Genomic DNA, 26,144 nt, shown 5'->3' on the forward strand with positions numbered 1-26,144 from the left:
TTCTAACTTGAGGCTATCAGATCAAAAATCCAGTTTAAGCAGACACAAACCGTACAGCTAGTCTAGAACAGCAACAACTGCTACCCAGATTTGACACTGTAAGATAGCAGTATGGAAACATGGCCACATGTCTGCTTCACCTTCAAAACTGCCCATTTACATGCAGCTTCCTGAAAGGCGCAAAAGTTTGTAAGACACCACCACTTAGAGACAACACGAACTTAGTTAATGAAAATTTATTCTTTCAGCAAGTCATAGCCAGCTCTTATGCGACCAGGGCAGAAGCTGTCGATGATTCACTAAAAAGAGAGAAAAGAGAAAGAGAGAGAAATATTAAATGCAAATGCAGTTTTTCAAACTATTTGCCAAAAATACTGCTTCAGTTCAAAGCTTTAACCACCAGTTGTGAGTTTAATCACTACCCGTTTAAAATTTTTTATAGCAGTAATGACTTCACTCATTAAGACAATTGTTTTTTCCACGTGTTGTGATAGTCATTTTACCCAGCAATAAGTTCCATTAATTTATCAGTTAATATTTATGAATATACCTATTCTTTGCTGCCTGGTTTATCTATATGCCTGATCACAATGCACACTGAATAACAGCCCCAGCATATTGTTTACAGAACCTGCAAGACCTCAGTGAAAATAGAAACATAAGAGAAGACTTACTACTTCCAATTGGGCGGCAGCACTCTCTTAGTTTTGTAGTAGCGAGCCAACCTATGGATTCTGCTTTCAATCAGAATCAGGCGGAACTTGGCATCTTTATCCTTGAAAAGAAAGTTACATGACAACCAAGCACTGCTTTGACTTCTCAGTGACGTACAATTCCGATGAGCTTTAATAAAGGAAAAAATCCACAGCTACTGCTACAAACTCCACATTCCCATTACCAAAGTCTGAAGAATCGAGCAAAATCAGAACAGGACCAGAAATATATTGTTTAAGCAATGCTTTTAAGATCCTTTTCACAGGCAAAGGCCATTCTCCTTTGTCAAAATGCTTCCCCAAACTCCTGCATTTACTCAAAGGGGGTGGCTAACGGGAAGTACACTAAGAGTCTTTGCTTTGTCAAGCTGTAAACAAACTACTGTATTATTTGAAAAAAACAGAGTCATCTACTTAAATTAGCACTCACCTTTCTGTTTCTCTCAAGAATTAGCACTCACCTTTCTGTTTCTCTCAAGATGTTTGCGAACAGCAACAGCTTTCTTAATCAAGTGATAAAGATCCTCTGGAAGGTCTGGGGCCAGTCCCTTCGATTTAAGGATTCTCAAAATTTTGTTGCCAGTAACAAAGCGAACCTGGGCAACACCATGGGAATCCCTCAGGATCACACCTGAAACAAACATTTACATCTCACACTGAAAAGGAAAACCTTACACAAACAAATCTTGTGAAACCAACCTTACAGTTACAAGATATCCAAAAAAGGTCTTCCCTAAATTAAAAACCTTTCTGGTAGAAACTGTGAACAAATGGTAGGCAATGAGTGAGCAAAATACAACTTACAGAAGCTGAAACACTTTAGCAGATAGCACTTAACAGACAACTAACCCACCCATCACATTCAGGCAGGTAACACATTAAGTGCTACAATATTATTGGGAATTTTTCAACAGGACTCATTAAAGCCAGGTATTCAATCACCCTTTTCTCTATGGTTAACAAAGATGTCATAGACATCTTTTACTCTAAAAAAAAAAAAAAAAATGTACTGTACCATAGAGATCATTAATACTCTCAGGATTAAAAATAAGAAACGGAATACCAAAAAAACCCAAACCACAAATCATTCACATAACTACACTGCACAGCTCATGACCATATGAAGTTGTAGCATGCATACACTTAAGAAGAGCTCTAGAGGGGTCCAAACTACTGAGAACTAGTGCAGCTACAGTGCCTGGCTCAGTAAGCTCCTAAACATAGGGCTGCAGATACTTGAGATGAGATGCCAAGTTTTTCTCCAAGAAAGTGGGTAGACTAAACTTCCCTATACCATCTGTTAGTGGCCATTCCTAAGGACAGGTTAGAAGATTAAGTAGATACTTCACATTTTCTGCTTAGGGGAAAAAAAAGAAAACCAAACTGTCAACTACCTCACCAAATATAGTTCCTGCAAGAATGAGAGATATTACATTTTATAATGATATCCACATAGTGAATACATAGGTACATCAGAAAACCTGTATTTCCTTAGCATGTTATTTAACATAGGTTGAAGGAACAATTACACTATTACAGGCACAAAAATGTTTTTGTCTCCATTCAGGAGTTACTAATAAACCTTACCAATTTGTGAGGGAGTCAGGCCTTTTTTAGCCAGCTTGTAGATCTGTTCCTTTACATCATCAGAAGTAAGTTTCAGCCACTAAAGAAAATTAGGGAAAAAAAACAACTCATGAACACTGCTTAATAAAGAAGCATAGGCTAGCTATATTAAAGTTTTCTACAAATGGTAGAAATAGATGCTTTGCAATGCTTGAAAAAACAATCCAGAACTGAAATTGTACTTCTAATTATATAGAAACTTTTTTACATATTATGAACCTATAGCGCTAGTGAAATATGGGGGAAGGCAGAGGTGAAGGAAGAAAGTCTCTGTTTAAAACGCCCCATGTAGCCTCCAAGCAGCTGCTTTATCCTCAGTTTACTTTAACTGCCACACCGGAAGCATGAATACAAATTTACAGAGGAAAAAAAAAAATCACTGCTGTTGGGAAGGAACTCCTTAATTGGGCCTTTGACAAAAACACAGAATTAAGAATCATTTAGCCATCCCTTAATAAAGCACCTACAGAGATTAGTGGAAAATCAGACTTTAAGTACACAAATTAATTAAAAAAATGAAACAAATAGATCTACTCAGATAGGACTGTACCTTTTCTATTACTTCTATGTTAAACTGTGCTGATAGAGCCATTGCTTCTGTGATTAGTAAGGGGAAGACACCAACAAGGTAGGTAATCCTCGCTCTTTCAACAAGCTGATTTTTTTTTTCTTTTTAATATTGTAACATTATGAAATAGAAAAGCACAACAAAAATATTTGGAAGTGCTCCATAGATTACAATTCAAAACTGAATACAAATAAGACTAAGCAAAAAACCCACAAGATTTTTTAAAACAAGTATAGCATTTAAGCATCCTAATCATTATTAAACCGTTTAACCACCAGCAGTATATCAAGCAGCTTCACATTATCTTACTTTAAATTGTATCTCTTTATTTTCATGTTTTGTGCTTTAATTCCATGTTTCTGTTCAACTATTTTTCAGTACATGCTTTTCCATATGTACCACAAATGGATCTTTCTGTCAACAAATAGATCCTCCAAGACATGGTGTTGCAAAGCAACACAGATTAAGCAGCTGCTCCTTTAGCTGACAGGTAAGCCTTTTGAGTGGAAGTACTCTAAATGAACTAAAGGCACACTGACGTTATTTAAGTTACTGCTCTGACCTGCACATTACTGCTGTAAATAGCTTAGAAAACAGTCGGTTTATTCCACAATGGCAAAGGCCAAACTCGAGCATGAAGAGAGCAATTTAATCTCAAGGAATTATCAGCATACAGCCTAAAACCAATGGAAGTAACACTTAAATAAAGGAAGGTACAAAGAGGAACGCCATAGGCTAAGGTACCGTTTTATCAGGCCATAATTTAAAAGCGATGACACAAAATATTACAGGTCTCTTCGTTTTGTTTCGCTTCCTGGGCACCGCTAGGCCGCACTCCGGGCACCGGACCCCGCGCTGACCACCGCAAGGCAGCCGCCCGGGCCTGCCCGAGTGCGCACGGGGCGGGGGAGTTACTTACCGTGGGCACGCTGCGTCTGTAGGGCAAGGCTGACTGGGACAAGCCCTTTCTGTGGGGAAGAAGCAGATCACACGCTGTGCGGAGCCGGGCAAGCTAGTCTGCCGCCCTAAACCCACGACAAGGCGGCCAACTACAAGCGCTTCCTGCAGGGCCGTAGGCAGCCTGCAGGGCCGAGGCCTGCGGCCTCCCTCCTCGCCTGCAGACAGCGGCGCCACCGGTACAGGCCGCGCCGGGACGAGACGGGGAACAGGAGCCCGGGCACGACAAGCACGCCCCTGCCCGGGGCCGGCCAAGGGAACCCGCACCTCAGCACCGGCCCGAGCCCCTCCCCACCCTGCCGCCATACCTCACAGCCACTAGCCTGCCCTCCGCCGCCCATCCCCACGCACGCCGCTTCGCTCCCCTAGCAGCCTTTCCGCTCCCCCACCCGTCCGCGGCGCCCTTTTAGCACCCGCAGCAGCCCCAAGCCGGCCCCACACCCCCGCCCCGGCCGCTTACCCGGGAGCGTGCATGCGACCCATGATGGCGGCGGCAGAAAAGAAGGAGCGGCGCGAGGCAGCGGCCCTTCCCGCCCCACTTCCGCAGGAAACGGCCGCCCCGCGCTCGGCCCCGCCCCGCGCCCGGCACGCCAGCCAATCAGTGGCGCCGGGGCTGCGCATGCCGCCAGCGGAGGCCCCGCCCCGCCGTGAGGGCGGTTACCGGCGGCGGGCCGCGACCCCCACCCCCCCCCTCCCCCAGGCCCCAACGGAGACCAGCAGGCTTATTTTTTTTTTTTTCCCCAGAATAGTGTTTAATGTACTTACAGGAGGGTTACAGAGTCACATTTAACCCGTCGAGTAGGGGCACGACGGAGGGCAATATCGTACATCTTTATTAACGAGCTCGTTTAAAGTATTTGGTTCTTACAGATATATAGACAAAGGGAGGCAAACTAATTGCTCTCGCTGGCTTTCATCACCTTTAGCACTACCTCAGTCACAGTGTCCGGGTAAGGAGCGCAGGGGAGGGAAGGCTGCCTGAGCGAAGAGCCCTCGCCTGTTTCTGCACAACCCTAGTTGTAAAAAATAGAGAAAAGAACTTCTACCAAAGACCGCACGTGCTTCCAGAGACGGGGAGCTGGAGATCGTAAAAAGGCAGTAATAAAAATTTCAGTGCAAAGTTCTAGGTTAGTAGAGAAAAGGAAGAGGTTTTAGCACAAGCTGTTACTCTGAAATACCAAAACAAGGTCTGTATAGACAATTATGTTTCTGGCTGTAGGTCATACGTTGCATAAAAGATTTTTTCATTAAACAAGATATAAAAAGCTGTTAAAACAATGTTTTCAAGCTACTTAGCATACTGGTAAATTCCACCCCAATTTAGTATTTTCCTCTTCCACTTTTTTTTATTAATACATTAAAGTCTTATTGCAACAATGGCTTTTTTCTTAATTGAGAATAGTGCAAAGGGGTGCAAGTTTGGTGGTGTTCCTCTACATGTGAGCAGAGGCCAAGGCCAGATCCCATAGACAAAACCCATGACCATAAAAAGCTTCAACCAGTGACTATTTTGAAAAGGAAGGTAAAGGCACAAAATGAGTTAAGCCATGAAGAAGATTAAATCAGAAGTCAGGACGAGTGCTAACAGTAATACAGTACTATACATTTTTTTCAGAGTCCAGACAACTGTTAAAACTGCAAATCATTTTTTAAATGATTTTAGTTTATTTGTATTTTGTGCTGTAAGACACTGTGCTTTATTAGCAAACTGCAAAAAAGGCAGTACATATTGCTTTCATTTTATTTCACAATGGAACGTTTCACAAAAACAGTAGTCTACTTTCCTGTGTTTAAGTGACTTGCAATTCTAATGATGGAATGGAGTAAGTCTCAAAAGCATCAAGTGAGCAGGAAATATATCTAGTTAGTTATATAGTTTATTATTTACAGGCTATATACTAAATGAAAAATACACAGAAGATGCCTAATAAAACTGGGATTTGTTAGCGCCTATTAGTAGCAACCCAGTTTCTAACATTCAAGATATTCTTAGCTTTTTAATTATAAGAATTCCTACAAAATTGGACCTTGAATATTTTAGGCACCAGGAGATTCAAGTTTACTTCTCTCTTCTGTACTGAAGGGAGATTGGTCAGTAGCAGGGGAAGGAAAATCAGGTTATGAAATAGCTTTTTAGTGTTAGGTATATAGAAGGCTTTCCCCATATTATAACTTTGTTCATAGTTGCATTTTTACTTTAAAATTTCTCTCTAGTCATAGTCAGTGGTGATAGTCTGTCTTGCTTCAAGATTTAGTACTAAAGTGTCCAACTTAACCCTATAGCTTTGTTTAGGCAGAACTTGACCATCCTAAGTACCGAGTAAGGTGAGTAAAAAGGCTACACCTGTAGTGCAGAAACACCTAATTAAGTAACCAGGGGTATTAACAGGAAACAGTAAGTCACATTTGTATTCCACTGTCACAACATAGTTGAAATCCAACATTCCTTGGAATGAAGTATTTTCAGTGGAATTAATTCTTACTGGGAGTAAGAAACAGTATTGCTGTGAACTGTTAAAAAAAAGTGACCAAGTTCCTCTCTCACAGCTCTGTTAATGCAACTCATATCTGGCCTGCAATGCATCCAGCAGTTGTGCTTCTTAACTAGAGGCCATCCTTTACCTGAAGGTACAGGTGAGTTAGGTGCAAATGTCACTTTGGATTTAGTGTTTGTATCTGTTCCACATTTATGCACTGCAGTATTTAAAAGTGCTAGAAATTAAGATATTTCAAAACACTGAAAAGCTGGGCACATTTCCTGCGGCACCACATTCAGCCAGTCTTTGATCATTTTTTTTGGAGATCATAGGTAGAAGATGGGTAGAAAAAAAAAATTATAAGTTGCACTAACCATGAAGATCAGTATAAGTGAAGTTATTTATACAGAACACATCTTAGGAAAAGACTTCCAATAGGACCTGCAAGTTATCGAATACATGAACGTTTCCCCTTTTTCAGGAGCTGAAAGTTAACAGGTATACATATTTCAATACCAGAAATGAGGTAAAAGAGAAGCATTTGAATTATAAGGCACCATTATTTACAACTTCCATTATTGGCACTCACTCCAATAAGTATTAGACAAGCATGAATCTGGGATTAAATGCAACGCTAAGAAATTTTTCCAGCCCTTCAACCTTCATTTCTACAGGCATATGGAAGCTACCAAAATTTTACCTGTCGCTGCTTCTGTGATATCTAGTTAGTAGTGGGAATGTAATCCTCAAAATGTGTCATTTCTTTGATGTTCTCCAGCATTGTGCCATGGATGACAACACAGGTAACAAAAATTAAAAGCAAAAATGCACTATATCCACAGGCCTCATGATTAAGTTATGGTTTAACCAACCAGCATGGTCAAACTGTTCATCTCACTTCCATGGATGGTTTGAAAAACCCTTCTTTTACCCGCAACTCAAACATTTACAGTGATGCTTTGATAACATCACAAAGATAAACCAGGTTTTCTAGAAATGCTCCAAATTAGGCTACATGAATGTTGGTCCAACATATCTGTTGGAATGCAGAGTCTCTTATTTTAAGATGTACAAGTTATCTTCAAGTAGGAAGATGCACAAAGCACAAGTGAAAACAATTGTTCTGGTCTTACTCAGGTGTAGAAATAATTTCACAGATAGGGTACAGCAGTTAGGCGATACCAGTTTACAGTCTCCTTGCTCAAGTTGAAGTCCTTTAGTGAGAGTGTAACTCCACCCAAGAAAAAGTTCTCGCGTAACGATTCTGCACTGAGCACACTTAACTGAAGTTCTCTCTGTTTCAGAGTCTCCATGCTATATCCACTGTACACAAGCTAGAAGGGAAGAAGAAAGAATTTTTTGGTTATTCAAATGAAGTTGCACAGATTGCCCTTTCTTCTGACTGCCTAGCCATCAGTGGATGGATGTCTTAACTGCACATTTATGACCATTCATTATGTCTGTTTCTCAGAGGATGGGCCAAGGTACGACCGTATTTTATTTTGTGCTCCCAATCCTAAGTGTTTAAAAGGACCAGTGTTTTTAGATGAAGTACTGTTTACATGCCAACACTTCTGAATTCATTCTTCTCTGCATTATGAATCAGTGAATCCAGGGCAGGGGGATCTCTAGCTTTAAGATTCCTTTCCTTCTCACCATCAACTAACTTCTCAGAGTCAGTCTGAGAAATTTCTGCTTACTTAAAATAGTACATTTACCTACTCAGTTGCTTTGGTTTTTTTGGGTTTGTTTTTTTTTTTTTTAAAAAAAAAAACAAACCACACCAACCAGGGCACAAAGTTTTTCAAACAAGTTCCTTTTCCATTTATATATCTTCACAGATTTTTTTAGACAGTATTTTAATTACTGCTTAGAAAAAGAGACAATAGCAAACCATAGGGAGTTACTACATAAATTTTAACTTGCCATTTCATTGAAAGTTGGATTTCTTGTCTTCCGGGAGATTTTGGTTTTACGTTTGGATGTTTTGTGTGTATCTGGAAGTAAGTATGTTTTTACATAGGGATTTGGGTCTGCACCGTCTTCTGTAACCTACAATCCAAAACCAAGACAAGTTACAAAACTAGTTAGTGCACACCTATTTGAATACTTATTTTCAAGTATCTAGACTTTGCAATCAAGCTAGCCAAAAGCAGCAGTTAAGTTGGCAGTTGGAAAATTTGGAGGTAGAGAGATAGTTCCACCATTCCTGCATCAACCTAAGTCAAGAAGGTAATTAACAAAATTTAAACAGTTTTTGGCAGATAGCTCAGTATCCCTACTTACCAGGTCTTTAATGTGCATCACCATGATAAATAGAGTGCTATTTCTATATGATATGGATAGCTTCACTTCTCCTCCCACTTTGCCTGAGGTAGGACTTGATGGACTGGCATCTGAAAAAATATACAATTATTTCCTCTAATATTTTTACATTTTCCATCAGTACTACACTAACTGTATATAGGAGAAAAGTACAAGCCTTAGACCAAGTTCAGTTTCTGATTTTATTTCTAGTTCTCTAATAAGAGGGCAAGGCCATAGGTTTTAAAGATTTTTTGCATTCTCCTGTAAGAACCAACTTGGAGGTTTAGAGTAAAAACTTGAATAGTTTAGTCAAGCCATAAGCAAGCCCCAGTCATCACATGTATTGTTGCAATTTTTGATATGTTTTTATTTCCTTGAAACTGTATGCAGGCACATTTGGAAAGACAGTAATGCAAAGTTTTCAATGAGGGAAAACTACAGTTAATTAAAAGAGATTTAAACAAAAAAAAATCACATTGTAAAGGTATCATACTATAGTCACCCAATTTATAAACACTCCCCAAAAACATTACCTACCTGTAGGTCTGGCTATTCCATCTATTCCTTCCACTTTATCATCACGAAGTAATGGATGGAAAAAAGTATAAACAAGATCACACTAAATTTGGAAGAAACATTACGTATTAGTTTAAGTGTTAACAAGCACCAAAATCTGAAAACTTGCATTGGATTTGCTTAAGTTATTTGAACTCACTTCTGCCACCTCTGAAGAACTGTTCATCAGACTCTGTATGTAGCTGTTGAGCTCCACTTTTCTTTTAGCTGCTACATCTTTTATATGTGTTCTTCCCAAAACCATCTTATTAGGAAAGCTACAAGGGAAGAACAAGATAGAGTTTTCAGTTAATTTCTCTGAAGTACAGTTAGATTTCATTGTCATTTGCATCCTTAAGCACTGACATCCTTTTTTGATGTCAATCATGGGTGGAAACACAGCACACTAATAGGTAATGACATTATAGAAAGGCAAGGAAACATTTATAGGTAGTTGTTAAGTGATACGACACACAGACTAAAGACACTGAGTTGCTCCTCTTGCTCTCCTCCTTAAAACTTCAAGACAGTGTTCTCCCTTATGCCAACTTTGAAGTCTAGTTTGCCCCTCAGCAGTTTTGTCTCCATTTCAAGCTATTTCTTCCTCCACTCAGCTGGGAGCAGTTTTGTTGCTTCTGTTACAATAGTGATGAGTGAGTTAGGAACATACCCTGGTAACTTCCAAAGAGGAAAGAGAATGCCAAGTTTGTTGTGGAGCTCCTGGAACTCATCAAATGTTCGGAAGACGAATGTTGGCTCAACTTGCCCTTCTCTCAAAACTCTCACTACATAGATCTGCCCAAAACACAAAAAACCAAAAGATAAAAGTAGTAACAATATTATAGAACTGACTTAACAATATAATTTTCTTAACTCTTTCCACTATGGTAATCCTTCTCCTGCATACATATCCCAGTAACAGCATTTGCATTTTACACTGGAGTTGTAATACCCCTACCGTAATGCAAAGTAACGTCACATGATCTTCCCATAACATAGACCCACATCTGACAGTGGGATAAAAGTAGTTAAGGCTAAGCTGTCCACATTCTCCCTTTTGAGCCTCATTGTAAGTTCATACCATATAGCAGGTGTATGAACTTTTAACACATCAGTGCAGGATTACATCTAGAGATGTATATGGGGGACCAGAACTACCACAAAACTTTTCAGGTACAGACTATGGAGGAAACAAATGCCTAATTTTTTTTGTTCTCATTCTTTCCAGATTCTAAAGGACTGCACTTTTAAAGTAATAATTTGGTGGGCAGAAGTAAGTGTACTGCATTATACAAAAGGAATTTTTAAAAATACTGGGGGTACAGTCCCAGGATGCAGTTATTCACATTATTATGGAAGGGAAATGAAGGTTGAGAAACTGCACAGAAGTTTCAATTCAGTGGACTCATTTTATGGGCAGATGAGTTAAATGTGTATTTAAATAAAATGTGCAACTAGGAAGAGGTTTAAAAATCTAGACAGAAGGAAACTACATCATCTTAACAGTTTCCTGGAAGATAAGAGGCTGTTTTGGCTTAGATAGGAGTGCTCAAATACGTTTATAATATAGCAATTCAGTCCAAAGCTCTTCACCTCTAGCGTTATTCAGCTTTGTTCTAGCTTCCCTAGCTGGTGTCTTACCAGATTAAGACATTTACAGCAAATGCAACTTGGAAAGAGATGTACATTTGCATAAATTAATATAGCTCACTTTTTAAACAACTTGAGGAAAGCGTAACTTGAGCTGACTGTTCTAGGTCAATAAACAGCAGTACAGAAGTAAAAAAAAAAATTGAAGATGGTGGCACATCTGCATAGCAATACAAATATTAACACAAGTCTTAAAGTGTAACCCAGATCTATCAAAATCCTGAGGGCAAATTGTAATGCTTGCTGCCTCTAGTAAGATTGACTAGGAGTGTAGGTGCGTTAATACAGGAAACGATGCTTTTACTTAGGAGGAACAAATACAACTTTAATGGAAGGTCAGAACAAAACCCAGAAGTCTTTGACTTAACGACTCCTATTCAGGAAGGAGCCATTTCACAGAAGGCAGCTACATAAGCACATAAACATGACTCAAATCCCCATTTTTTTAAAATCATCTCCACCAACACTGCTTCTGTCCTTTCTGCTTCCTTCTAGATCCTTTTCAAGAAGTGTCTTCATTTTGAAGAATATTATTGGATGCTAAAATTACCAGTCTGTACTCCAGCACTCCTATGGTTGGTTTACCCTGACCAGCAGCTAAGCACCCACACAGATGCTTGCTCACTCCCACCCCCACACCAATGGGACAGGGGAGAGAATAAGAGCACAAGCGAAAATGACCCGTGGGTTGAGATAAACACAGTCCTTAGGAGGGGAGGTGATGCAAAGACAATCTCTCACCACCCCCCACAAGCATGCCCAGCCAGTCCCCAAGCAACGGCCACCTTTGAAGACAACACCCTCCTACCCCCGCTTTCTTCCCCTACCCCCAGTTTTTATTGCTGAACCTGACATTATATGCTATGGAGTATCTCTTTGGCCGGTTTGGGTCAGCTGTCCCTCCTGTGTCCCTTCCCAGCTCCTTGCCCACCCACAGCCTACTCACTGCAGGCAGGCAGGGGCAAAGTGGAAGAAAAAGAGAAAGCCTTGATGCTGCACAAGCACTGTTCAGCAACAGCCAAACCAATGGTGTGTTATCAACAGTTTTAATTAAACATCTAAAACACAGCACCGTATGGGCTGCTATGAAGAAAGATAACTCCATCCCAGCCAGAGCCAATACAACTCTGTTGTTCTCCAGGAAGCAAGCAAGCAGACCCATTCCCATCTAGATTTCAATTATGGATTTTGTTTTTCTTTCAAGTCATCCACAGTGAGGCTTAGTTTTGTGTGTCAACATTGGTGTGGGTTTCTAGGCTCTCATTATAGTCAATGCAGTCAGACTACAGAAAACTCTACAGCTCGTCCCAAATCTGACATTATTGCTCAACTGAGTAAGTATCTATAGCTGTATTTATTAAATCTCTGTCAATAAAGAGAACCTAGTTGTCTACCTCAAAGCTAGCTACTTAAGGCTAAAAAAGGCAAGCTTCCCCTGGACTAATTCTCTGTGATTAAGTACTGAACTTATGGCAAGAAGGAGAATGAACCTTGTTGGAAGAAAATGCACAGTATCTTCACTGAGTGGAAACAGATTCCACATACTTACATAATGCTTATCTGGGTTGTATCTCTTCTGATATGTAAATACAGACACTTGTTTGATTCGGCCATCTTGTTTAAGAGAATATGTTTTAGCAGAAAATGAGAGGATGGGTTCATCATTAGAAGGTAGACCTGAGAAACGCAGCTGAGCCAAATTGTGAATGAAGAAATTAAACTTTGTGGCAACACTTCCCAGACTGGATTCTATCAACCTAGAAAAGAAAAAATAATGTCAAATACTAGAGCACATGACAGAATGCACAAAAGTAGTTCTGTCAATAAATCATGCTTAAGTCTAAGAAAAAAACCAGTTTCTTACAGAGAAACAGTTTTTAAACTAAAAGTGATCAATGGGCTACATAAATAGCATCATATCAGCATTTAATAGAAGATTCAGTACCCAAACTTTGGAATAGGTCGTTATGCAAGAAGTGAAGCCTTTCCAGAGTTGGTAAAAAAAGTTACATGCATACTACTGCAGTTTCCCTCATATATTTAAAATGAAGTACAATAAGACATTTTGTAACCCATAGCAACAACTCAGTTACACTATATACACTCCCCCTACTTGCTACACTGGAGTGCATCCTTCCCTCCCCAGTGTGCAAAAGCAGTTCTTGAAAGAAAGAACTTTTTACATGCATTTCAAGGTTCCATCATATACACTGCTATTAAGCAATTCAGGATGCATTCAAAATGCAAGTCTCAAACAGCCGAACAGAATTATCTGCTCTGAGCATTTCAAAAAAATGTTTGCACGAGGCTACTCTTAAAGGCAAAGTATTTTAGCCCAAGCATTAATCCTACAAGAAACTGATCTAATTTATGTAGTTCACTGATTAATTGACATTTTATGATTGTACAGTGTAACTATTCAACTTCTACAGACATGTTTGTGAACATCCTTAGTATATTTTTTCATAGCAGAAAGCTCCCATTAAGAGGGTGATGCTGGTAGCTATTTTAGTTTTCACTTATCCAGTACCTTGTAAAGAAAATGGTAGCTTCTGCATCTGTTGTTTGGGGCTGGAGAGCATCCTGGACATACTTCAAGTCCTGAACACCACTTAGTTCTGGTAACCCAGAGGAAAGCATCTGTGGGAATTTACAATATTAATGCAATTAAACCAATACAATTTTACGTTGAAGTGATTAAAACTCTTAGACCATCAAATTCATTTGAAGCTGCACTAACTTGCTAAATGCTAACAGCGATAGCCAACAATTACTTACAATCCGTAGTTATTCCCTTCACCATTTCTGCTGAGTTAAAAGTAGTTATAACACTGTACAGTGTAATTTATGGTATCATCTTAGTTTTAAATTCTCAGGAAATGGGTAGGTAGTAAAAAAAGCTTAAAAGAAAAATCTGAATAAAACCTTCCTGAAAAGTACTTCTGATGTTTCTGGCTTTTAAAAGCATGCATTAAGAGTTTCTGCAGCATAAAAGCATAGCATTTAATACAATCCAACATGAGAGATCTATCAAGTTTCAATTTAATTTAATAAAATCATTACCAATGAAAGCAGGTTAAGGAAGAGGTTTGCATGTTTTCTTATCAAATTGTAAGCTTGACAACAGAGATCCACAAACAACTGAAAGCGGATAGTGGGTTTTTCACCACCATTAATGACATAAGCCATATCCGATGTTAGCACAAAAGGAGCTCGATCCCTGTTCAAAAAGCACAGAATTCGCAAGTTAATTATAAGGTCTATCCACTTTGTCATGTGCTTCCTCCTCCCCTCCATCCCCACCCTGAGGTAATGATATTAAATAATTCATTAATGCCATTTTACTTTTTTGGGTTGGGTTCAGCTGTTTAGTGCTATCTTAAATTCCCAGCACATTCACATGGTACTAGTCCTACAGCAGATCTCCTGGAGCAACACTTGGAGGCCAGGTCACCTTACAATGCCTTCCATCCCTCATTTCGGGAAGCCATAACGCACTAAAACAAATGTAATGACTATATTATCACCTGACTAAAACATAACTCCTCTATGCTGGATATAGACTATTTTCCCCTACACAGAGAAGTAGTAAATACAAACTTGCTGTTAACTCTTTTCTATAATGCTGACATTCACTACTGTTTTTTTGAGCCAGAGTCTGTTCTCATTTGTTTCACACTCAGATATTCAGATGACAAAGGTTTTTGCACTCAATTTCTCATTCGTTGATAAAGTTTACCTAACAAGCACACAATACATAATTGCATGAATATAGCTAAAAAGGTGAAACTATACTACAGTTTTATAAAATATTCCTGGAAAAGTATGACACCAAGATTTGTGTTAGATGCAAGGCTCCCAAATATCAAGTTATATTAATCTTCTCCTGTACAAAAATACTTAGCTTTCATTAACTATTGCAAACAAATTCCCATTGAGATTTGCCAAGTGTGTGTAGCACAGAGTTCTTAAGGAACGAATGCACTTTGGAAGCACTGAAGTTAAGGAATCTGGTCTCCTAAACATAATTTATTTCAATCTAACAGTAGCTAGAACAGTAATTTTATTTGAAAGCTATGCCTATGTGCTTTGACTTAAAACAGTTCCAGAAATCAGAATATGAAAATAGGAAGCTGAAGCCTTTTCAAAATCAATCCTATACAGGTAGGTCTGAATGCATTCTGGAAACTCCGTGGTTAAATTGGAAGATACTGGCTTCGTAATGAGAACAGCAGATAACAGGATTGTAATGCTTATAAAAATACATTAAAAATCACCTCATTCTCTACATTGCTTAACTACAGAAAATACCTTTTAAAGCTACCAAACATTTGCGCATGACCCAAAAATTTTCCAAAGTCAATGTGAAACATATGCCCTGTGTTTCGGAGCATTATGTTATCATTGTGGCGGTCACAAATTCCCAATACGTAAGTAGCTACACAGCATCCTGCACAAGAGTAAATGAAGTTTTCTGAAGCCTGGGAGGGAGAGAAAAAAAGTGAATTGAGATCAAATATCAGTGGAAAAACAGCATTCATGCATTCAACAGTTAATCTTGAAAAGGGTAAAATCCAAGTCAGACAAGACAGGCCCTAAAATTTGCTGTTTTGGAAAATAGTGTTCTTTAAACAGATAGCTTTGCAAAAATCTTTAGATATCACACTTGCCAGCAAAAACAGTTGTTTTGAAGTAAATGGAAGAGAAGAGTTGAAGACAAATCACAAAGAGAAATAAGTATGTTAGCAGAGAAAAGGGTACAAGACTTACTTCTCTAATGTGTTGTAACAGCATTGTAGCCAAAAGAAAACATTTTTTTTGAATCCCATGTGCTTGTATGAGAAGAGGCCACTGCTCCTAAACTACAATTAAGAGCAGCCACCATCCCTCCCAATCTTAAATTTGAAGTACATTTTTTTAAAATATCCAATAAAAACTCCTGATGTGAATCCTGAGAATCCATCTGGCTCCTTAGTTATATAAGGGATGTTCATTTGCTCTTTTTCAACTATAGGAAATAAATTAAGTTTCCCAAAGATAGAAACCAAAAGTTTCAATGGAAGATCTGGAGTAAGAATTTCATTCTTTCATAAGATGGTATTTATCCCTTTTAAAACATCTTGAAAAAAGGAACAACACTGAAAAAAGTTACCTTTTCATATTCCTCCTCTGTAGGATTATACTTTCGCAACCATTCTGCCAGAGGCTTGTCTTTAAAAGAACCTGTCACTCCATATTCCACTTGAATTTTCCTAAGTGTATCTGAAGCGGGAACAAGCTCTACCATGCCTTTATATAAAAATATAATAAAGTGTATTTAACCGTCTCGTTAAGTTATACTGTATTTTCATTATTCAGTAGAAACTTTGACAACGATAGATTTTATAACCTTAGACTAGCTTCTTTCAAACCCAGTTAGGTGTAAAAATAGTCCTATTAGTCTACTAAGCATTTCTGCAGACTATATTACAAAGCATACCATGACACACATGTAGCAATCCAAGTTAGGCTTACTTTACTACCATTAGTTACGGTTGCTAGACTGCACATATAAATTATACTTTGAATTATTATTCTCTATTATGTAAACTAGTATTGGTCTATAAGCAATAACAGCAAAATATTTTGATGCTGACATTCCTCATACACTGACACTTAAGTAGTCTAGTAACTTTAATTGCCATCAAGTGTTGAAACAGACCAGACTTGCTCCAGAAATAAGGCAGTAGGCTTTACATGTGGCCTTATTTTAGAGATAGCATTTATTAAAAATATTTGTACAGCTAGATCATAAAAGGAAAACATTTATTTGATTAACAGAATTGTAATTCTATCTTGGCAAGAGCTACTAAAGGCAAATCTGTAATTTACATCCATTTTTCTTTTTCACTTTAGGAAAAAGTACTTTACAAGTACTTTAGGAATACTAATGTTAGTAGCAACAAAAAAATGTAACACACTATGCAATGTTCATAGTATACATCATTCAAAGTAGGAAGAAAAGCCATCTGTTTCTCTAAAAAACAAGTCTTACATAAATAGAAGCTTTTTGCTTAGTTTTGCCAACCTAAATTTCCAATGTTTTCATGTATTAAGCGTTTTCATCATGCTGTTCTAGCATCTGATGGAAGAAATATTTAAGTTATTGTTTATCCTCTTAAGATCTTGTGGTTCCCATTGGCTAGCTCTAGAGAATTAGCGAAAACTAGCAAAAAGCATGTTCAAGGTGCAGGGCAGTATTTACACTCAAACTTACAAGTTCTGTGACCTAGTTTCAAACCTAAAAGACAGCCTCATATTCCCAAGCAACTTTTACCAGCATATGACACTGATTCTGGGGGATAGTGCGTAGGTTTAAAATTTTTCTTCTTTTTGCACGTTTCAGTACATGAATGATACTCCCTGACTCAACTGCAACAGACTGCTAATACTTTAGAATTTCAGTTTTGACTTGAGTACTTTCTTTAACCATAACTAAACTTTCAGAATCACAATTGCTATGGCACCGTTATTTTCTTGTGTTGCAGTAAGGGCATCAAAAGAAGCCTTAGCTTTTATCATTATTAATATTTACTTGTTTGCACCACTGTTCATTGACAACAGAACACAGAAGGACTCAAGAGAAGAAACACATTTAAATGCAACTCAGCCATCAAGAAATTCAGAACAATTTAACTTGCTATACTCTTGATCACTGAAGTTCCTTGCATGGAAGGCTTCTGGCCTTCCACTGTTTCTTGGGCCTGCTTCTGTACGTAAATTTTTCGCTGTCAGTGTGGCAAGAAGTTGAAGTGGGGGAGCAAAAGACTATAGGCAGCATCTAGTTTTGCACCTCGGTCTTTTCCAGTTGAGAGACACTTGAAGATAACCATCCGTAGATCCAGTCCCTCCTGCAGCCAGATCTTATCCATAATCTTAATCATTTGTAAAGCCAACATATCTTGTCTCAGATCTTCTCCAACCTTAAATGGAAAAATAAAAAGTTAACTAGAGACATAATATGCTTTCAGCAAAACTAAACTTCACAGATTTTAATTGCTTTACATTTCTAGGAAGCGATGCATTATGCTACTTTCTTACAGCTATGCTCTTAAAAAGAGAAATAGGCTACATTTAAGCTTTCACATGGACTTACTTTCACATTTTACAACTGTTACAGATGTTGGTTTCTAGATACATAGGAGCAAACTCACAAAATAAGCTTATTGGCCTATGCTAAAGTTAATTGATACAAGTCAAATAGTAATTATCATTCAACTTTTTTTCTCCACTACACATTTAAGGCCTACCTTAAACATCACGTTAATTTCTTCTCCCAGAGGGTCTGCATTTATCAGTGCAACTTTCAGTGGTACTGCATTGGAGCTGAAGAAAGAACAGGCCTACAAGTAGATTTAGTGTCAATACTCAAAAAGAAGTATTCCTGCTAGCGCAGAAAACAAGATATTCCAACAACAAGCAGGTTTGACAAACAATGTGTCTATTCAGACATTTAACATTGCGACTGTGGCAAATACGTGCTTCCTTTGAATAAAGAGCCCTTTGGCTGTTATTTGTTGAATTCTTGTACAAAAGCCAGTAGTGCTGCACAGCGATGTTTTATACATTTTGAAGGGAAGAGTGAATAAAACATGGACAAATATTTTATCAGCAGCTTTTTTTGAAACGTAGAAGATACTATAAAAAAATGGGGATTTGTACATTTCACAGTATTTTCTCATTTATCTGCTTTCAAGTACACACTCAGGATTTAATAGTTACAGTAGAGAAGGAAAGCAAGACGAAGTGTCTCTCCACACAGGATTAAACCCAGTGTTCACAGACCTTTATATCATCATGCATGACTGAGAACCTAACCAAGACTGCGGTTGAGCAGATATTGTCAAACCTTGCAGAGTTCTGGAAAAGTAATTTACCTACTTCTCCTACATTATTACTTGCTGGACCTTCACAGTAAAATAAAGCTACTGTCTGCCTCCCTGGATTCAGTGCCACTCGGACACAACCAGTAACAGGTAGTTTCACCTATTTCACAGCATCTACTCATTGTTTTAACTTTATAGCCTTACTCAATTTTCTCTTTTGATTACTACTGCAAACAGGACTTTTTCCATGAACTTTGAATAGTCCCCTGCTTTACTATAACCAGGATTGCTGGTCTCAAAAGACAGGCTCTGAAGAAATAGCAAGTTTGTGGGTTTGTTTGGTTTGTTTGTTTTTTTTTTTAAATACAAGTACCTCCATCGGTTTTACACAAGTATTTGCAAAAATTTTATCTTTGCTCAGCTAATCTCACTGCCTTGTTCAATCAGAATTTTTAATTAAAACCCTCCCCCCCAGTGTAAAGAGCTTTCAAGCACCTCATTTTTTTTCTATTTGTAAAAGCTTTGCCTATATGTAATTTTTACAAAAAGGTTTTGAAACTCTGAATGTGCAGTACCTTAATATTTAACTCTTTTGCCACAAGACTGGGATTCAGAGGCAAACGGCATTTGTTCTTCAAGAAAAATAACTGCACACGTTCCATACCATTTTGCAAGGCAGCCTGCAGACAAAATAAAAAAATTCAGCTGGCATTTTCCTAACTGGAGCATCTACAGAAAACATCTGCACAAAGTTATCCTGAAGCCAATGTTTTAACTCCTCAGTGTCAAAGGAATGCTAGAAATTATAACTGCTGTTTTAGCTATTAAAAATACATAAGCCTAGCAGTACAACACTAATATCATACAAGTTTGGGGGCGGGGGTTGTTTGTAGTTTTGGCGTTTTTTTGTGGGTTAGTTTTTTTTTTTTTTTTTTTTCTGACTGAACCAGATGATGGAATCTCACTATCAAACTGTAAGTTCATATTATTAGCATATAAACAGGTATTCCACTCTTTTGCATAATGGGATCATTCTTCAGCAGTAATAGGTTTAAATCCAATTCCAGTTTATTGTACACAGAAACCATCCTACTTTCTTACCCTATCACCTCACACAATCTATGCCAGATGACAACAAATTTGACAAAAACGTCAACTTCATTAAGCCATTAACTTGTTAAATGCAGAGGAATAGATTCCTAGATCTTCCTATACATTATATATAACATTTTATTGAACTTAGATTAAAAAGGCAACTGAGTGGATAGTTCTGAGGATATACACAGTCTAATATTCCTAAAGAATATTAAAAATATATACACACCTGCCGAGCAGATCCACTTGTTTGCTTTACTCTTTCTGCTACCATTCCAAAAAGCTGCACTAGTCTGGTCTGCTTCTCCAGCTCTTCCCTCAGCCTTTTTCCACAGACTGAAAGAAAAGCTCCAAGAATTTGTTCATACCTTACACCAAACTTTGTATCATACAGTGTATCCTTAAGAAGCCTGAAATAAAAGGATTTAAGTTAAATTTTCCTAAGGAAAATACTGCAAACAATGCAATACTACGACATTAAAATATTTTAATGAATCAGTTCTGTATATATGCAAAGTTACTGATATACAGGATAAAAAAGGCAGTAAGTCTGTGCCTCATAGAGGCACTGTCTGTTTTTTCATGAAAAAATCAGGATCTGCATTTTGTATACTCTCCATTCATAACATTCATTGTTATGAACTACGATATTAAGAAAGAATTTTTTTTCCTAGAAGTATTAATCTAATAGTAAACATTATGTGAACAATGGAACAAAGCACATCTTACCAATACAGGTAGTGCGCTATTCGAATGCTTCCCAGTGCCCGAGCCAAAAGAAATTTCACAAGAGCACTGTCAAGGTAGGTTTCATACTTCAATGCCTAAACACAAAGGAAACGAAATAAATCAGGTCTGGATTTAATTCTAGATGATGACTAATATTTTCTGACTAATGCACAGACAGAATCACCACAAATCCATAGGACAGTCACAGAGCAATTACTTACTCAAATTGTTTTCCATACCATGCATTAAGGTTATTAAGTATAGAGGTATGCAACTGCACTTCTGCTACGAGTAACCAGCAATTCCTTTGGATTTTCAAGAGCAAATAAATTCAAACTTCAGTGTAGACAGAAAGTCTTACCTGCACAAATTGAGGGAGGAAATCTGTTAACTCATCATCACTTAATGTCTCTATCCAGTTCACAGCTGTATTTCGTACTTCCTGATCGGCAAACCTAGAAAGTCACCACAAGTCCACATTAAGTTTATTCTGTTCATGTAGGATTTTTTTTTTTTTTGAGACCAGCTAGATAAAAAAGAACCTATATAAATATATAAAGTCTTGTCTTTAATAGCTCAATAAAGGACCTGCAAGTTTGAGGCCCTTCATTACCTAAAATGCAAACACAAATGTATATTTAGGACAAGCATACTAATCCCTCAAAACTTCAGTCTTGATAGCTTGGCTGTATAGCTTGCTCTCCGGTTGCAAATTAGATTCCAGAATCCTAACTGCTATTGCTAGTCTTTCACTACATGACTTGGTTAAGCCTACATGAATAAAAAGCAAGCACGTGTTCTTCAAAATTTTAAAAACATCTAGCTTTTGCTACAAGAAATTCAGCAATATTTTCCACAAGAATGCCATTCAGAATCTTCTGCTGAAGAAAAGTTATTTAATGCACAACACAGAGAACTTATCTACGTTGTTTTTCTTACTTTGAATCAAGTAGTTCCAGTGCAGCTAAGGGTGATAAAGGAGGCCACTGCTGAAGTAATGAATATATTTCTGGAAGACTTGCCCAGTCCCAGTGAGGGGCACTAAACAATATTTTTGGTAGGCTACTAGTATGACTATGACAATAGTGTCTCTTGTCCCACAAAAATTCTTTGTCTTCTTTTGATAGCCTGCAGACAAAAGCATTTCAGTTTATAATGCGCATTACAGACCACCACTTGAATAACCCCAATGCTACTGGTCATTGTACACATACAGATAATTTAACACATAAAATGGAATGAAATTAAAACAGCTATTTCCTCCACAAAAGTCAAAATGAGAAGCAAAATAAAGCCTCAAACATTACAGAAACAGTTGTTCAAAGTTATAATTTGGCCAGGACAAAAATAAGTTTTAGTATAATCTGAAATAAACCAAAATGTTAACATTAGTTTGATGCAGATGAGTAGGAAAGCCTGCCAGAGAAGCTTCCATGGCATACAGACAGCCACTGCTGAAACTGCCACTGCTCCCTGTAAATGAACAGCTGCCAGGCAGGAATAGGCATACATAACAGGCAGCCAAAAGGGTGGCAATCTTGTAACAGTAGAATATTATGACACCAGCCATGGAAAGCACAAGTAAGTTCATTAAGTCAGCACCATTATTTCGCAAGTTTAATTCAATCTCTTGTTTAAGTCTCCACAGGTCTTCAAAATATACTAGAACCTCGTTAAAGAAATTTAAGAGTAAATAAGCATTCGATACCCTAGCCACAAATTGTCACATACAAAGAGACCACAGCTAGAAAAAGATGAACATACCCAATAGCATTATCCTTCGAGAGAATGGCAAGGAGACGTTCTCTCAATGGTTTTTCTAATGTTTCTATGGAATGATACACAGTAGTCTTTGCAGCTTGAGGAATTTTATATTCAATATCAAAAGCATGGGATGGGAAGTCAATCTAAACAAAAAAAAAAAAAGGGGGGGTGGGGGGATGATGCAAGTCCTTAAGAACAGTACCAACCATGTTTTGGGACTGCTAAGCCATGCCTAATAAGGTGCCTTCTCTTCCAAGACAAATTTGGACTCTGAATGAGAGGTGCTTATGTTCTGTAAAGAAACTGGAATTGCTGTTGTTTGGGTCTAGACAGTTCACGTGTCAGCATACATTTCTACAGATTGCTTTTCAAAGATGTTCTCTCCCAGTACTGATAGCATGTACCACCAAGGCATCTCCCATTTCTTACTTCAAGACAGCAATTCAGTAATTGACTTGTATACACTTACAGCAGCTTTCCATTCTTTGCCCTTAATGTTTAGTAATCACTATTCTATATTGGCTTTCAAATATGACTTAGCAATATTTACACTCTCCCCAAAACATTAATTGATCTACTACCACTCATGTAAGAGTTACAAGTCACAGTATTAAAACAAAACATAGTCAGATCAAGTCAGAATTATGTATAACCTGGAATACTATTCTTTCCGTATTTCCTTTCTTACTGGCCATCCCTGATGCATGATGTGGATGTGATGAGGTCCAGAGTTGCAAGAGCTTTGTCCCACAAGTTAACAATCTGAGGAAAAAAGCATGTACAGGTATTAGTGTCACAGTCTGTTTACTTCAACAAGATATTAGTTATTAAAATACTATCTGGAGAAGACCCATGGTCACTACAAGGAAACAATTCCAAAGTATTAGTGTGGTATAGGAGAATAGTTCAACTGAGTATGTGTTTCTACTGCGGAGATAAAATATCTTACGATGAGTATTTCAACATTGATGTTCAGAAAAGAACCCAGGAAATCAAACTGTACTAGCCAATACAGTTCAGAGCTTAAAACAGGGAATTATGATCATCAAGTGTCATATGAATTTATTTCTTTCACTGGATGTCTTCTGCATTTTAAGTCCTTGAAAACGCTGCACACAACTTCTGGGTAGAAAAGGCAGAGGAAAAAGTTCAGTGCTGACACAGCTGACCCAGTTAATTTAAGTGCTCCCTATTTCTTAAGGGAGAAAATACTTTTGCATCTGAGGAATAAACTGAACACATGCACCTCCTTACCCTCTCAGCAAAAACCCATAGGCATATGAATATTACAGACATTGCCAGTTGCCTGGACTTTCCACATTACTAGATTCTGCAAGCGCGTATCAGATAACATTTGTATTTGCCAGTTTATTCCCAATATTAATACTGTTTCCAAGTGTCGTAAGGCATAACTGAGGATACTTCATAAATCAGTTAAGTGCTGAGTGTTAGGCACAGAAAACGGCTATCAGTCTTTAAAAATCAAAATAGTCTCAAAAGACTGCTTGCAGGCCAAGCCTTCAGTATATTTTGAAAGATGTTTCGGGGTTTATATGTGTTTCAAAGAAAGAACAGTTCTTTATATGTAAATATTCATTAACTGGGAGCTTATGACACCAATTAAAATTACTAAATCATGCCACTAAAGCATAAATGAACAGCTTGTTCTTTTTAATAATTCTCTAGTTTAATATACTTGCCACAGCCTTCTGTCTCATTCACAAGTAAAGATATTTTAAGGCACTCCACACGCACTTCATCTGAAGGGATTTTAACTCGACTATGGATTCTTCTAAAACATATATATGACCTTTTATTCTTCTTATATTTTAGTTAGCTACAAGTTTTAACTCCCGCCTGCTATTGATGCAATTCTCAACTGTAACCGGAATATTTGGCTAGTATCTTTAGTTACCTAGGTCTGGATTTAATTTATGTAGACTGCAAGTAGATTAGACCACTAGCATCTCTACAGCTGCCATATACAAACCATTCAGTAAACCCTGGTGCTAACACATCCTGTTATAGTGCTCTGCATAAACAGAAAATAGTTTTCTCCCCAAACTATGTACTATAAGAACACCATGCAGCATAAAGACAACATAAATTTGCAATTCAAATAAAAAAAGCTGTGCTTTCAATCAAATACTGTGAAATGTGGCATTTAGATAGGAGACTGAAATGCAGCATTTAAACAAAAGGCTGAAATAAGCATCATTTATGAAAAGAAATTGAAGTTTCAGTGGTGACTGAAAGCAGCTGTGGGCCATCTTTGCAATGCAGAAAAGCCTAAACTCTTAAGCACCCCCAAGCTGTTGGAATTGTCACCATACAAAAGGTCAAGTGGAACAAGTAGAGCTGTATCTAGAACAAGAGGATGCAAGCCACATTGAACAGACATAAGCAATACATAGAAGTAATGGTCCAGGAAAGAGTTGGTTGTCTTTCTGCAGCCTTAGTTGACAAGTAAACAACTTAAGCTTCCAGTAAAACCTAGAAGTCAGAAGCACATATAAATAGGAAGGCTTAAGCGTAAATCATGAAGCTATTTTGCAATGGTGTGATCACTTCTGCAACATCATGCCTAATTCTGGCATCCGTGATTCAAGTCTATTGGTTAATGTTTCACTGAATAGCTCCCAAAGTGATAAGAGTTTTGGAATACACTTCGTAATGAAAGTTTCAAGGACAAGTCAGCTTGAACAAATCCAGGAACACTTAACTGAGGAAAGTTACAGCAGGCTTTTCATTCTTAGTGAAAAAGATATAACAGGATCCATCAGCTGTACTTGAAGGAAGGCCAGTTCAAAGTAGAAATATGTCGTAAGTTTAACACAGTTGGTAATTATCCCTTTATTTTAATTTTTTAAAATAAATCCAGCTCCAAAACAAAAGGAATAATTTCAGAATATCCTGGGATTTCTGTTACTCAGCAACAGGTTGACAGAAAAAATGGCTTTTTTCCTACCTATGAAAATACACCTGTATTTTAAAATCTATCTAAATTTTAAAACAGTATTTTGATTATCTTGCTGGCTTATATATTACCACCCTATAATCAGATTTAGGAATTTTTAAAACGATTAAAGAAAAAAAAAATCAATATATCCCAAATTCTCCAGTTTGGCTCTTGCATATGTAAACTTATGAAACATGCATCACTGAATATTTTGCAGCCAAGGCAAAGATGCCTCTAAAGAATAACAGTACTTAGAAATTCTTCAGACCTTAAATTAAAGGTCTTTTATTTCTAAAAATTTAAGCCATCACCATATTTTGCTCTACAAACAGGACTGGGTGAAGATAAGAGCTATTCTTTCCTATCTTGAGACAGTTTTAAGGCAAAAAGTGGTTCTTTCCCAGTAAGATGACGGAAGCATAGCACATTGTTTATCTGCTGTCAGGATTATGTTTTGTATTGCACTAGACACTACTCCCGCTGAATCCAAGGCTTCCTGCAAACACTTTGTTTTACAAGTTGCAACCTCTATCACCATGGCTCATGAATCAGCTGAGAACGGGCTGTTTAGACTTCATCTGCTAAAATATATGTGAATACTGACTGAACTGTCTCTAGTCCATATAATGTATTTTCAGATCTTCTAATCAGATATTAGAACTCATGAAATGCACCTACCAAGACCATACTCCTTCAGTAGAAGGAGGCTAGCAATTCAGTAGACAGCAACACCTGCAGATACTTTAACTGCATAGGACTTACAGGGCAACACTTGAATGTCAGTGGATTCCTCAAAGGACAGCTTGAGTTATGCTTACACACTCAACTGCTGCATACTTACAAACAGTTGGTACTAACGTGACTTCTTTTGACCCACAT

General features: G+C 37.8%; 2 protein-coding genes across 5 annotated transcripts in view; both read right to left on the reverse strand.

Moving 5' to 3' along the window:
- Positions 1 to 220: 220 nt before the first annotated feature.
- On the reverse strand, positions 221 to 4,404 carry RPS13 (ribosomal protein S13). Its single transcript, XM_075712404.1, has 6 exons — positions 4,325 to 4,404; positions 3,827 to 3,875; positions 2,301 to 2,379; positions 1,175 to 1,344; positions 675 to 775; positions 221 to 299 (listed from the first exon to the last, which is right to left on the reverse strand). Exons 1-6 carry the CDS (start codon positions 4,345 to 4,347, stop codon positions 266 to 268), a joined length of 456 nt encoding a protein of 151 aa, XP_075568519.1. The 5' UTR covers positions 4,348 to 4,404; the 3' UTR covers positions 221 to 265.
- Positions 4,405 to 7,329: 2,925 nt separating this feature from the next.
- The window catches only part of PIK3C2A (phosphatidylinositol-4-phosphate 3-kinase catalytic subunit type 2 alpha), a 40,114-nt gene continuing 21,299 nt past the window's right edge, over positions 7,330 to 26,144 (reverse strand). For all 4 annotated transcript variants that reach the window (XM_075713362.1, XM_075713363.1, XM_075713360.1 and 1 more), the window contains 20 exons: positions 22,960 to 23,068; positions 22,307 to 22,449; positions 21,482 to 21,670; positions 20,904 to 20,997; positions 20,543 to 20,637; positions 20,043 to 20,223; positions 19,294 to 19,398; positions 18,143 to 18,235; positions 17,686 to 17,815; positions 16,006 to 16,142; positions 15,165 to 15,334; positions 13,917 to 14,073; positions 13,384 to 13,493; positions 12,403 to 12,610; positions 9,874 to 9,998; positions 9,364 to 9,481; positions 9,186 to 9,267; positions 8,628 to 8,737; positions 8,268 to 8,393; positions 7,330 to 7,675 (listed from right to left, as the gene is read on the reverse strand). In XM_075713362.1, the coding sequence (XP_075569477.1) occupies positions 7,493 to 7,675; positions 8,268 to 8,393; positions 8,628 to 8,737; positions 9,186 to 9,267; positions 9,364 to 9,481; positions 9,874 to 9,998; positions 12,403 to 12,610; positions 13,384 to 13,493; positions 13,917 to 14,073; positions 15,165 to 15,334; positions 16,006 to 16,142; positions 17,686 to 17,815; positions 18,143 to 18,235; positions 19,294 to 19,398; positions 20,043 to 20,223; positions 20,543 to 20,637; positions 20,904 to 20,997; positions 21,482 to 21,670; positions 22,307 to 22,449; positions 22,960 to 23,068 (2,665 nt within the window). In that variant the 3' untranslated portion in view covers positions 7,330 to 7,492. The remainder of the gene's footprint in view (positions 7,676 to 8,267; positions 8,394 to 8,627; positions 8,738 to 9,185; positions 9,268 to 9,363; positions 9,482 to 9,873; positions 9,999 to 12,402; positions 12,611 to 13,383; positions 13,494 to 13,916; positions 14,074 to 15,164; positions 15,335 to 16,005; positions 16,143 to 17,685; positions 17,816 to 18,142; positions 18,236 to 19,293; positions 19,399 to 20,042; positions 20,224 to 20,542; positions 20,638 to 20,903; positions 20,998 to 21,481; positions 21,671 to 22,306; positions 22,450 to 22,959; positions 23,069 to 26,144) is intronic.

The sequence above is a fragment of the Pelecanus crispus genome, chromosome 6 (assembly GCF_030463565.1).
Source record: "Pelecanus crispus isolate bPelCri1 chromosome 6, bPelCri1.pri, whole genome shotgun sequence".
Lineage (NCBI taxonomy): Eukaryota > Metazoa > Chordata > Aves > Pelecaniformes > Pelecanidae > Pelecanus > Pelecanus crispus.